Genomic DNA, 13991 nt, shown 5'->3' with positions numbered 1-13991 from the left:
GCTCCATGAAACTCTGAACTATTTGCACAAGGTTTATGTTCGCATGTATGTGTTGAGGGTGGACCAAATTCTAGAGCCATGCAGTCCAATACAGTAGCCACTAGCCACATGCAGCTATTTAAATTTAAATCAAATGTCAATAAAATTAAATTTTCAGTTCCTCAGTCACCCCTGCCACATTGAGCGCTCAGTAGCCATGTGTGGCCACCATGTTGGACAGCGCAGATATAGAACATTTCCATCATCACAGGGAGTTCTGCTGGACAGCACTACTCTAGATATTTCATCAGCTTTTCAAAGGCACTCATGACCAGAAAATGTTAAGCGCTGCCAAGAAGGCCAGCCAAACTTCATTTTAAGGAGCCAGAACTCTTTCCTGGAGACTTGAAAGGTCATCACTATGACTGAGGCTGTGAACAAGTCTGCCTGTGAATTATCCTTGTGTCCCAAAAGTCCAACTCTAAAAAACTTTTACAAGATATCTAGATTTTATCCTTTATGGTTTATCTCCCGCCACCAGCACCTTTTTGGAAATGGACAATTTAATTCTAAAAATATTTGTTATCGAGGCCAAGTGTGGTGGCTGGCACCTGTAATCCCAGCAACTCAAGAGGCTGAGGCAAGAGGATCACTTGGGGCTAGGAGTTTGAGACCAGCCTGGGCAGTACAGTGAGACCTCATCTTGAAAAAATATATATATATACATATATATATATATATATATTTGCTATAAGAAAGGTTCTGTGAGTTCCCCAGAGCCTCTGTGCCCAACACAAGTCACAGTGGTAAATGCCCATGACAGTCCCAGTGACCTTGTCTCCTTTGGTGTGTGTGATGGCTCTAGGTGGGTGAGGCAGTCTTGGAAAATGCCCGGCTCATGCTGCAGATGGAGACTATCCAGGCGGGTGCGGATGACTTTAAAGAGAGGTAATGCTCTACAGCAGAGGGGACAGTCCCTCCACACACCTAGACTCCTGGGCAGTGCAGATAATGCTGTCCTGGAGTCTGCGTCACTCACCTCCAACCTCATGGGGACTCCAGGGCCATGATCATCTGGGTCAAACTCCTCCTTGTAGACACAAACGAGGTCCCAAGAGCTCAAAGATTTTTCCCAGAACCACTTGGTTTAGAGCAGGGATTCTCAAACTCGAGTGTGCAGTCTGGATCAGCCCAGGGCCTTACAGAAACAGACTGCTGTGCCTGTGCCCCTCCCTCGGAGTTTCTGATTCTATAGGTCTGGAGTAGGGGCCCAAAATTTATATTTCTAACAAGTTCCCAGGCATTCTGACCCTGCTAATCTAATCCTAGGACTCTATTTTGAGAACTACTGGTTCAGAGCAATGGTTCTCAATGCTGCATGTTAGAATTACCTGGGCACTTAAAAATGCCAGTGCACAAGCCCTACACACTAATTAAATCACAGTCCCCTGGGGCCAGGGCTTCAGCAATTTTAAACCTTACTTAGGTGACTTAATGTGCAACCAGGCGTTCTCACTTCTGATAGTCCCTCCTCTACATTCCCCACTCAGCCCCTGAAGGCATTTGGGTTTGCGGCCACTGTCCTGGAATTTCACACCGGCTCTTTGGAGGTAGAAACCACATTCCTCATTTTGGGATTCCCAGTCTGGTACTTAGCAGGTTCTCGGTAATGTTTGTTAAAGGATCGTCCTGTGAAAAGGAGGACAATTCAGGATAGCCATGTAGATGCTGGCTTCCCCTGCCTGCATCTGCACTCCTGGAGAGGATTTCCCTAGAGCTCTGTGCTTCAGATGCTCCCTGCAGCTGGCACCCCGTGAAGCCAGGTCACCAGAAGTTGGCAGCAATGGCTTTCATTTTAATGAATCAACACGTGACAACTGCATTAACAGTGCCCTCAAAGCTATTGGAACAGTGACTTTCACTATTCATTGTCTAACTATCACATAATTGGCCCATTGGTAACATTTGTAATCTGATTTTTTTCAGTTATGCTGATTAAGATCCTTTATTTGCAGATTTGAAAATGAGCAGCCATTTCGAAAGGCAGCAGAAGAGGAAATTAACTCTCTGTATAAAGTCATTGATGAAGCTACTTTGACAAAAATGGATCTGGAGGGTCAAATAGAAAGTCTGAAAGAAGAGCTCGGCTCTCTGTCAAGGAACTATGAAGAGGTAGGCGGAGGCTGGGGCTGCGGGTTGGCCGCGCCCCTGTCACCGTGCTTCAGAACACGGTGATAGCAGCTCATCTCAGCCCCTCCACGTTGCTTGTCCAGGGCTGCTGGGAAAATGCCTGTAAAATACCTTCCAATCCTGGCAGTGGGTCAGGTTGCCCCAGCAGTCTCGACTTGAATAGCTTCAGGGACCAGTCTGGTACAGAAATCGGGGAAGGCGGCAGTTCTAAGCACTAGCAGGTGGTGGAAGGAGGGAATCGGAGGGAGGACACCCTCCTCGAAGCATTCTATGTCGGATATCTTTTCAACACTGTGTAGTACCAACAAATTAACTCTGAGGGTAGATCCAAGCTATGGTTTACACACACTCATTAATGAATTAGATCAGATCATCAAGACACAGGACTGAAGGGGACCCTAACAGTTATGTAGTCCAGTTCCCCGCAAGACTGTGTGATTCTAAACCACAGCTCCCCCACCACCCCGCCCTACATCACTGTCTGATCCAAGATCTAAGCTGCTTCCTGTTGAAAGAGTCAAAACTCACTTAACAATGCTCACCACAGGAAGTTCTTCCTTGTGTCCAACCTTAAGCTAACCAGCAACCACAAGTCTACCGCTTGCTGTTCTTAACTCGGTCATTTAGGACGACTAAGACTACTCTCCAACAGTAACCCTTTAGACACTCCAAAGTTATCTTTAAATCTCTTTCAGCCTAGTCTGGCTTTATGCCTAGATTCATCTTGCTGTTGCTTGCCGTTTGTTTTTATTTAGTTAGTTATCTATTTTGATTTTTGCTTTGGGCCTGGGCTTGTGGAGACCTAAAAAAAATGCATCCTTAGGAAAAGAGAAAATGGTCTCTATACTGGGAAGAAGATCAGGGACTTTGCCAGTCTCTGTGAAGCCCCATGTTTGGCAGTTGCAGAATGAAAAGCAACGAAAATATTGCCCACAGAGCCAGACTTCTGCTGGCTAGAATTCTGTGTCATTTCTTTCTCCCCTGTAACTCGCCTAAGTTGTCTATTGTCATTTTCAGGATGTGAAGGTGCTGTATAAACAGTTGGCAGGGTCTGAGCTGGAACAAATGGATGTCCCCATTGGCACTGGTCTGGATGACATCCTTGAGACGATTAGAATTCAGTGGGAGAAAGATGTGGAAAAGAACCGGATGGAGGCGGGAGCTTTGCTGCAAGCCAAGGTGAGAGGCAGGACAAGCATCCTCCACTCTAACCCTCTGTAGAAGGAGGCCAAGCAGAGATGGAAATAGTCAACACATGGAATAAGAAATGTGACTGTTTGGTAGCAAGTGCAGTCTCACTAGATGTAGAAGAAATGCAAATTAAAATAGTAGCTTTTATTTACCTATCTAAAAGCAGAAAATGTTTAAAATGGTATATCAATGCTGGCAAGTATGTGGAGAAGTTCTCTACTGTATTATTGAAGAGCACAAACTAGAAGGCAGCGTTTGAATAAGGGATTTGGTAATATGAATTGAGAGTATTAAAGTGTCTCTACCTACCAACTGAATAATCTGGACACAATCCTAGTAAAATAATGGAAAGTACAAATAGTTTATGTCCCCAGATATTCACCAAAACATTATAAGGCTGAAAAAAACTAGGGGCAAAACCATACAAATCTTTAATCATGGGAGAAAGACCATGCCACAACCTAACTATGCCATGTGCAACAAAATATCAGGCAGTTACTAGAAATGATGTTTATGAAGCATTTATAATAACATGGGAAAATGCTTATGATATAAGGTAACATAAAGAGAAAAAGAGAGTACAGAATGGTATATGCCAGGAGCCAATGAATTTTTTCTGTAAAGAGCCAGATAACAAACATGTTAGGCTTTGTGGACCAGATGGTTTCTGTTATAGATACTCAACTCTGCGGCGTAAAAAGTGGCCATAGACAATAGGTAACAAATGAGCATAGCTGTGTTCCAATAAAACTTTATTCACAAAAACAGGAGGGCAGCTGGATTTGGACTGCAGGCTGCCAACCCTTGGAATATACAGCAGGGTAAAGAATTCAGACAAAGAAACTAGGCATCAAGAAAAAATTAGAAAGAAAAGACTAACATGTTAATGGTGTTAGTGGTTGCCTTGGAGTGCTAAACCAATCTGACACTTTGAGATGTTTTGTGTTTTTCATTTTTGAGTATTTCTCAAGTTTTTCTGAAGTGGTATGAATTATATTCATGGAGGAAAAAGCACTTTTATGAACCATCATAAATAATAAAGGAATTAGCCAGAAAATAGAATACATAGAGTTTGTTTTTCTCTTCTCCACCTCTCACTCATGTATAACTGGAATTTTGAGGCAGAGGGTGAAAAGGGAGGAGAAAGGAAAATGTGAAGGAGTGGGGGAAATGAGGTGGGTATTTGAGAAAAGGCAACAGGCTGCCTCCGAGCTCTTGTTTGCCATTTGGCGGCTCGCGATCCTGGCAACACAGCAGGATTATTTCAGAGCACTTTCAAAAATGCCCATGCCCAGGCCCCATCCCAGACCAATTAAATCAGAAGGATGGGAGGGATTTGTGATTTTTGTAAAGCTCTCTGGATGATTCCAACATGCAGCCCGTTAGAGAAGCAGGAGATTGTAAAAGCTATGAAAAGGAAAACAGGAGCAGCTTTTCTGTCCTTCCCTCCCCCATGCTCCCTGCAGCCCCTGTGCCCCGGAGAGCAACAGGAACCTTCCAGCAGGGTCTTCACCACTGTTGGGCCCCCCAAATGTTCTCCAGCCCGGAAAACATCTCTCACTCCCCCATTTCTCTACCTCTGCACCCCTTTTATTTGCTTCTTTTCTTTCTAACCATCAATTCCTTGAGCCAGGTCACAACAAACACTTTTTTTTTTTAATGGCAAATAGTGTCTAGTATCTTAACAAGATGAAGCCCCCAAGCCCCACCCAATCTGCTGAGAGGTGGAGCAACACGGAGGTAAAGTGAAGCCAGACTGTAGACTTGATTTGGATCCATTGCCTCTTTTCTAAGAGACTCACGAATGTTAATGGTTAAGGACCCCAGAGACCATCTGGTCCCATTCCTTCTCTTTAGAGTTGAAGAAACTGAGACCCAGAGGGCACAGGTGACTTCCCAAGGTCACGTAGCTGGTTGGTGCATAGCTCAACTCTCCTGGCTCTTGGTCCAGGGACCTTTCCTCTGCATTGGGCTGTATCGTTTCTCCCCTGGCCCTACTCCCAAAGCTAAATCCCAGTGGCCAGCAGATTGCAAACTTGCTCCTGCCCCAAGACTCCCGGGGTGTACACCACACTGTAGGGATTGTTTATTTGGGAAAGGGTGGGCCATTATAATTATCAGAAATGAATCCTGCATAGTTTGAAAAAGGAAAAAACTGGTCATTATTATTCACCCCTTACCCCTTTGAGAATTACCACTAGCCCAACAGTAACTCAAACATTAATGCTGAACAGGATTCATTAGTGTTTTTTTAATAGAGTAATCTGAAAGCTACATCTCAGAGAAAACAGACAGTATTTGTTTTAGTTTGGTCAATGCCGCCCAGACCTCTTGCAGAGAGGGAGTGCTCAGAAAATATTTGCAGAATGAGTGAATTCCTCTGATCATCAACAGAGATCAGAACTGACAGCCAGGATTCCTCCAATAAATAGTTTTGTCAGTTGCAGTTGTGCCCTCGGGGGCTGACATTTGCCCATCCTGAGCATCTCTTGGAGGTCTCTTGGCCGCAAAGCATAAACATGAAACGGCTTAGTGCACACTGCTTTCAAAAGCTTTTGTAAAGAGATACAAACACGCATTTAATTACCTTTCAGACCAAGGAGGCTGAAAATTAATTAACATGATTAATTTATGTCTTAGTTTAGGTTCCCCCAGAAGCAGATCCTGAGACAAATGCTGCCGTGAAGGTAGTTTACTTGGAATTTGGGGGAGCGGAGAACCAGCAAGATACTAGTAGAGAAGCAGCAGAGAAGGAAACCAACAAAAAAATGCATTATCAAACCAGCCAGCACCGTGGGAAGCTGGAGCACAAACCCAGGGAAATTCTGAGAAATGGTGTAGAATTCAGGAGAGAGGAAAGGCGAGGGAGCTGGGGTATTAACACCACCTCCCTTAAGTCTTCTGCTACCTGCTATCAGAGTGACCTTTTGGAGGCTTCAGAGAAACTTTCAGGCAAAAAGATGCAGAATCAGCACGGAGAAACTGGGGAGCTCTGAAGTGTGAAAGCCTAAGGGATAAAGGTGGTGCCATTGGCATCTCCTACAACTCATCTGCCAGCCCTTTATTTATTTATTTTAATCTTTAAAAGCTTATAAAGAGGTTCTGGCTAGGGTCAGTGCAGTAAGCACATTCTCTCCAGCCATGGTGTTATGGGTGTTAGGAACCTCAGTGTCCAGTTTTGGGAGCTTCTGAAGTTGCATGATTCAGTGACTGGGGCATCAGATCGGTCCAGAGAATTTCTGGAGTATCTTAAAGTCTGGCTCTTTCTTGTCTATTTGTTGTGGTTACCCACCTTTGGGTATTTAGGGATGTTTCAGGACCCTCAGACAATATGCTGTACTACTCTCCAGACCTGTTAGCAGTGTAAAATTTTTAAAAACCTTTTTTTTCAAGCCAGGTGCAGTGGTGCATGCCTGTAATCCCAGCTACACAGGAGGCTGAGGCAGAGGGATCGTTTGAGCCCAGGAGTTTGAGGTTGCTGTATACTCTGATTGTACCTGTGAATAAGCACAGCACCCCAACCTGGGCAACATAACAAGACCCATCTCTATAAAACACACACACACACACACACACACACACACACACTCTTGTTTTCCATACTTTCACACACAAAATACTTCCATACTTTCTGACACCAAATGTGTAAGGTCTCTTCCACACCAAGCAATTCTCCAAACACCAACTGGGTGTCCTACAATTCAATTCAATTCTGACACTACCTACCTGGCATTAGCACGGATCCCACAGGTTAAGGGCTCAGTCCCACAAGACTTCCCTCACCTCAGGTGACAACTGCAAGTCTGGCTCTCCCGTGCTTCTGATCAACTGGCTACAAATTGGGGGTTCCCACAACCCCCTCCTCAGATTCGATAATTTGCTAAAGGAGCTCACAGAATTCAGGGAAACACTTCACTTATTTTTATAGTTTATTATAAAGGATACAACTCAGGAGCAGTCAAGCGGAAGAGATGTATAAGCCAAGCCATGTGGGAGAGGCACAGGGCCCCTAGCTCCAACTTTTTGACTCTTTTGTATTATAATAACACTTAGCTTAAAACACAAACACATTGTACCACTCTAGAAAAATATTTTCTTTCTTTACATCCTTATTCTATAAGCTTAATTTAATTTTTAAAATTTTGCTCACACCTGTAATCCTAGCACTCTGGGAGGCCGAGGCGGGTGGATCGCTCAAGGTCAGGAGTTCGAGACCAGCCTGAGCGAGACCCCGTCTCTACTAAAAATAGAAAGACATTATATGGACAACTAAAAAAAAAATCTATATAGAAAAAATTAGCCGGGCATAGTGGCGCATGCCTGTAGTCCCAGCTACTCGGGAGGCTGAGGCAGTAGGATCGCTTAAGCCGAGGAGTCTGAGGTTGCTGTGAGCTAAGCTGACGCCACGGCACTCACTCTAGCCTCGGCAACAGAGTGAGACTCTGTCTCAACAAAAAAAAAAAAAAAAATTTTTACTTTTTTTATTTTTTAAACTTATTTGTTAAAAATTGAAACACGAACACACATTAACCCAGGCCTACAGGATCAGGATCATCGATATCACCATCTTCCACCTCCACCTCTCTTCCCACTGGAAGGTCTTCAGGGGCAGTAACACACACGGAGCTGTCATCCCCTGTGATAACAATGCCTTCTTCTGGAATACCTCCTGAAGGACCTGCCTGAGGCTGTTTTACAGTTAACTTTTTTTTTTTTATAAGCAAGAGTGTACTCTAAATAATGATAAAAAGTATAGTAAATACATAAACCAGATGATAAATAGTCATTTATCATCAAGTATTATGTACGGTACGTCATTGTCTGCACTAGACTTTTACACGACTGGCACTGCAGTAGGTTTGTTTACACTGCACCCCCACAACACACTGCAACGGCTATGAAGTCCTAGTGGTAGGAATTTTTCAGCTCTGTTATAATCCTTATGGGAGCACCATCCTATATGTGGTTCATTGTTGGCCAAAACATCATTATGCAGAGCATGACTGAACTGCAAACATAGTGGTTTAAAGCAACATATGTTTATGTTGTCACAGTTTCCATGGCTTCAGGAGACCAGACGTGGCTTAGCGGGTCCTCTGCTCAGGGTCTCACAATGCAGCGATCTAGGTATCCGTCAGGGCTGCATCTCATCTTCGGTGTTCACTCTTGTGGTATCTGCTCTGACAGTAGGTCTGCACTTGCCTCAGGTCACTTTGAGGCATCTGCACTCAGGAGCTTTATCTGAGCTGTAACCATCATGCCTTAAACAGTCAGGATGACAGATTGTAGAAACTATTAAGAATGAACAGAGGATAATAGATTGAAATGAATTGTGAGACTTCTGGTTGTCGACAGTCTTAGAGCTAGAAAAGACATCCAAGAGTGTCTAAAGCACAGTCAGCAAATAGAAATATCTGCAATAATGGAAACAGGCTGTAATCTACACTGCAATCCACTATGGTAGCTACTGGCCACATGGGGTTATACAAGTATTTGAAATGTGGCTGAGGAACTGGATTTTGAATTTTATCTAATTTTTATTTAAGTAGCTACATATGACTTGTAGCTACCACATCGGACAGCGTAGGTCTAGATTTACCCACAAAGAGACTAGAAACCTTGGATAATATGTCTCCATGTCATCCATACTTACAAATAATAATTTGCCCTGTAAAGGCAAATATTTTATACAGGTTTCTCTGTCTGTGCCTTTTCTGTACTTGCTTTTACCAAGAAGAGTCAATATTTTCCAAGATATGAAATCAGATTAAAATGAGCTTCTGCAGGATGGCCTATTGTGATGTGGCCATGTTGGCCAACTGGGAGAGTTCCTTTCAAGGAGCACAGGAAAAGCAGAACCCCCGGCAGCATCTGCAATCCAGCGGTCTGTGTGTGTCGATGAGCTGGCTATAATCCTTGAGGGCTCTTCAGGGAAATAAGCCGTGGTTTTGCCCCAGTGTGCTCACAGCAAGCACTGACACAGAATCACTGAGTATTTCTATATCTCCATATATCACAGAGAGCTTTGCAAAAGGGCCTTAGTTTGCTTTTATTTTTTAATTTACTTGTATTTAAAATTTATGATAGATAATACATTCACTTGATTCAAAATTCATAGTGTACAAAATGATCTACAGTGAAAAGTGCCATCTGACCCGTGTCCCATCCACCCAGTTTTTTTCTCCAAGGTCAATCAACGTTATCCTTTTCTTGTGTGTCCTTTCAGAGACACTTTATGCATATGTAAGGAAATGTGTATGTGTTTTTTCTCTCTCTCTTTTTATGCAAATAGTATTCAAAATTTATAGCTTTATAGCTGCATGATATTATACCACAGGGGGCCGAAAATTCTTGCCCATAAGCCAAATCTGACCCACTCCCTGCTTTTGCAAATAAAGTTTTATTGGAACACAGCCATGATCATTCATTATATGTTGTCTATGGCTACATTTGCACTATATTGCCAGAGTTCATTCCTTTCAACAGAGACCACATGGCCTGCTAAGTCTAAAATATTTACTGTGTACCCCTTTACAGAAAAGGTTTTTGACCCCTATTTTAGCTAATGGAGGCCCCAGAATTTGTTGAGCCTGTACCCTGCTGCTGGGCATGGAAGGTGGCTTCCAATCTTTTGCTGTTACAAGTAAGATTGTAGTCAGTAGCTTTGTATATCTCTTATTTCTAAATATAGAGATGTATTTGTTGGATAAATTCCTAGAAATGGAATTCCTGGCCCAAAAAGTATGTGCATTGGGAATTTTGATAAATAATGCCAAATTGCCCTCTACAAATGGAGTAACAATTTACATCCCCATCAGAAATATTTGAAAGTGTCCATTTCCCCACATCCTCACCAGTACTGTGAGTTTGCACATTTGTGATCTTTGCCAATATTACAGGTAAAGAATGGTTTTTCAGTGTAGTTCTATTTTGCATTTCTCAAAAGGAAAGTGGAACATCTCTTTACATGCTGGATTTCATACCTATTTGCTTTCGTGTATATGATAATATCTTTTGCCCATTTTTTATTAGGCTTTGGATTTTTATAGTGTATTTTTTAAATTAAATTAATTTTTTGTATTTTATTTCAATAGATTTGGGGGAGTATAAATGGTTTTTTGCCACATGGATGAATTGTACAGTGGTGAAATCTGGGTTTTTAGTGTACCCATCACCCAAATAATGTACATGGCGCCCAATAGGTAATTTTTCATTCTTCACCCTCCGTCCCAGTCCCAAGTCTCCAACGTCCATTATAACGCTCTGTATAACTGTGCATATCCATAGCTCAGCTCCCACTTACAGGTAAGAATATGTGGCATTTTAGGCTTTGGACTTTTTACTACTGGTTTTTAGTAGCTTTTTGTATATCAGAGAAATTAGTCCTTTCTGTGTGATATAAGTTGCACATATGTTCCTAGTTTATCACTTGCCTTTTTACTTTATTTATGGTTTTTCAGCTAACTTTCAAAAAATATTGTTAGCCAATGAGGAAGGGTTATTGCAGGAGCCAGGTGAGTCAGTATTTGGTTCCTGTAGCTGTGTACTACAGTATCATATACCAGTTGGTACGGCTCAGGGAAGAGTGGGGAGAATCAGAGTAGTTTTTCCAAGGGAAAATACAAAGACTGTCTCATTGAGGTAGGTACTGCCTAGTCTCGGCCTGTTTTTTGCTCTGACTGTAGAGGGCACTCTCGAGCCCTTATCGTCCGTATTGTTATAAAACCCACAACTGGTTGACAACCAATATCTGGGTATCTATATAGGGGATTGCCCAACACTGAAACCTCCTCCTTACACCTTCTACCAAGGAACCTCCACTCACTCATTGATTCAAAATCCATTTGGCAAGCACAAACCAGGTGCAAGCCATTTGCTCTTCTGTGTTGTCTTTGGCCACTTCGACAGAGCGTGGGAACTGACCCTACACCCAAAGGAGAGCAGTTTCAAGAGCCAGGCAGTTCCTGAGTAAACTCAAGGAGAAACTTGGCCCAGCCAAGCCAAGCCAGCCATTCTGCCAATGCTGAAGTTTCAGCAAGTGAGCCATGCACTTCTTTTTAATTCTCGGTAAGGAGTGCCCATGTCACTGGTGCAGACTGGATGGCATCCAGCCTTCTCTCAGATAAATCCTACATCTGGCTGGGGGAGGTCAGGAGTGTGTGTGCTTCCTGTCAAAAGCTATCCTTAGCTAAACAACATGGCACCGCGTGACCATAAAATGACTTACAACTGTTACAATAATGATAGCGAGTTCTCCTAATAAAGTGGAGGTTTGATCTAATTCCATGCCTGGTAGATCCCTCCTCTTCTTCTCTAGTCCCTGGCATGGGCCTGGCCCACATTGTAGACCTTCCATAAATGTTGTTGAGCAAGTTCTAGGTGTCATGAGCCATGCCAGGTACCCAGGGGGTAGGGTAGGTAAGAAGTTGTTCCTGCACACGAGGCACCTGCAGTCTAGTGTGGAGGTTGGGCGGGGGTGGGGGAGGTAGGAAACGGATAGAAAGACCACCCTCCTACAAGGCAGAACGAGATGTGCCATGACAGCAGAGCACTTTCCAAAAGCCAAGCACCTGACAGGTATGTTTTCATTTTCTCTTCCCGACATGAGATAGGTATTGTGAGTTTATCCATTTTACAGAGGAGGAAATTAAGGCACAGAGAGGTTGGGTAACTGGCCCAAAATCACACACTTAGAAAGTAGCAAAGCTGGGATTCAAATCACACATTCTGACTCCAGAATCAACACTCTTAACTGCGAGGCTGAACTGGACAGATCACAAGAATGGGGGCCCTTGATTCATTTTCCTTTTTAAGAATAAATAAGTGATATCTTGTGGAATGTGGGGTTGGGAGGCCTTTGTCCTGAGAGGCTAAAGGTTATGCCAGGCTTCCGTCAGAATCTTTCCAAACCAAGGGTCTGTGCCCTCCTGGTGGGAAAAGATTCTTCCATGATACCAGCTTGGGAGCCCCTGGGTCCCCAAGGGGCCATGGCTTTCTCTTCCTCCATGACAGTGAACACTATGAGGTTAGCATAATCTTGTGAAATCTGAAAAGTGCTTAAGAGCCAAGGCGAGTAGCTGTGCCCTGTGGCAGAACAATGCTCTTAGAAAGCTGTTGTTCATCAGTTGCAAAAACCAGAGAGCCCAAGTGACTTGCTCAAACCTGCACAGCAACTGCTTGGGAAAAGGCAGAGGACACTGGAGGCAGAGGGCTCATCTGGATACATGATCTGCGGGGAAGTAACCTACTATTTCAAAGATCAGGAAGTAGCATTACTCTCTCTCCACACTCTGTCTCCTAAACACTGACCTTCCCCTCACACTACAAGGTGGCATTTTTCCCAATTCCGGGTCATCGGCAAGGGCATTTTTCGGAATGGCAATACTAATCAGCAAAGTGGGTCAGATTTCGAGATGGTCTTTTTCTCTTCCCCAGCCCCCATTCGTATCTCCAATAGTCAGACTCTCAAGTACTTGATTATGACTTACTCAGAAGCATGCTGATTTTCTCCTCTCACATTCATCCTTCACGCGCAATAACATGCTAATTTAATTTAAAATTTTTGAAATTTGAAAATTCGTGTTGTGTTTCAAAATGTCAACATGCTCTCCTGCTCCAGAAATATAGAAGGAGTGAAAACATAGGCAGATCAGCTGCTGTGCAGGAGAGCCAGGACTTCAAGCTGGTTTCAAAGTCTAGGGACCAACATCTTTGAGTCTCATTACATACCTTAGCAACCGCACTGAGCGACAAAACACAGTCCTACCTTCCTGTCCTCAAGGCCTAGGATCACACACCTACTATTTGAGCTCTGAGAAGAAATCTGGAGGCATTCGGTTGAAATGGAAACAGAAATGGAGTTATTATAGCAACCAGAAATCATAAATTTTAAAATCCATTGGAGAAGAATGTGTAATTCTTTTAGGTGAGTTCAAGCAATTAACTGGCAAGTATCACTTGTGGTAAGATGATTTGAGAAGGTGTGGGACACAATATTAAATGACATTGAAACTCATAGTGATCAAATTAACTTCTTTTTCAATGTTAAACTAGAAGAAAGTCTTTGGTGCTGGCAGAGGTTTTAACACCTCTGCTATACTTATTAATCTTTCCTTTAAATGAAGAGAAAGCAGGCTTTGGGACTTGGCAGCTTGGTAGACAATGGTAGCTAGAATTTAGTAACATTGGTTCGTTATAACTTTATTAATCTTTCAGTTAGCTACTGTCCATGGCAAGTGATAATGTTGTGTTAGTTTCTGTAGCTATGTAGAACTTTGCCTCCATGGAGCAGGCATCACTGGGTAGTTGGCAATGCAGACTGCTGGGACCTCCTGTGATGACCAGCAACACGGCATTGTATATTATCTCCACCACACAGATACCATGGATGTAAATAACCTCAATAGCATAGAAAATAGTTAGTAAATGATGTGTCCAAGTATTTATTACCATTTTAATATTTTATTTAATTACAAGTTGGTATAAATTTATAACCCCAAAGAGGGGGGAAAAACCAGGGTACTTGAAAGGAGGATACTTCGGAGTGATTCACCTACATTTTGGGGAAGACACCTCCAATTTTACGGGTCCTAAGTTGATGTATTCATTATTGGTTAAGAGCACAGCTCTGG

The 13991-nt window shown here is 43.0% G+C and overlaps 1 protein-coding gene across 1 annotated transcript in view; it reads left to right on the top strand.

The window, feature by feature from the left end:
• Window positions 1–13991, top strand: part of BFSP2 (beaded filament structural protein 2) — a 53361-nt gene that overhangs the window by 28837 nt on the left and 10533 nt on the right. The window contains exons 2-4 of the mRNA XM_069473231.1: window positions 845–927; window positions 1995–2151; window positions 3187–3348. Coding sequence (XP_069329332.1) covers window positions 845–927; window positions 1995–2151; window positions 3187–3348 — 402 coding nt within the window. The remainder of the gene's footprint in view (window positions 1–844; window positions 928–1994; window positions 2152–3186; window positions 3349–13991) is intronic.

Source organism: Eulemur rufifrons, chromosome 7, assembly GCF_041146395.1.
Source record: "Eulemur rufifrons isolate Redbay chromosome 7, OSU_ERuf_1, whole genome shotgun sequence".
NCBI classification, from domain to species: domain Eukaryota; kingdom Metazoa; phylum Chordata; class Mammalia; order Primates; family Lemuridae; genus Eulemur; species Eulemur rufifrons.
This window is presented reverse-complemented; position numbering and strand designations above follow the sequence as displayed.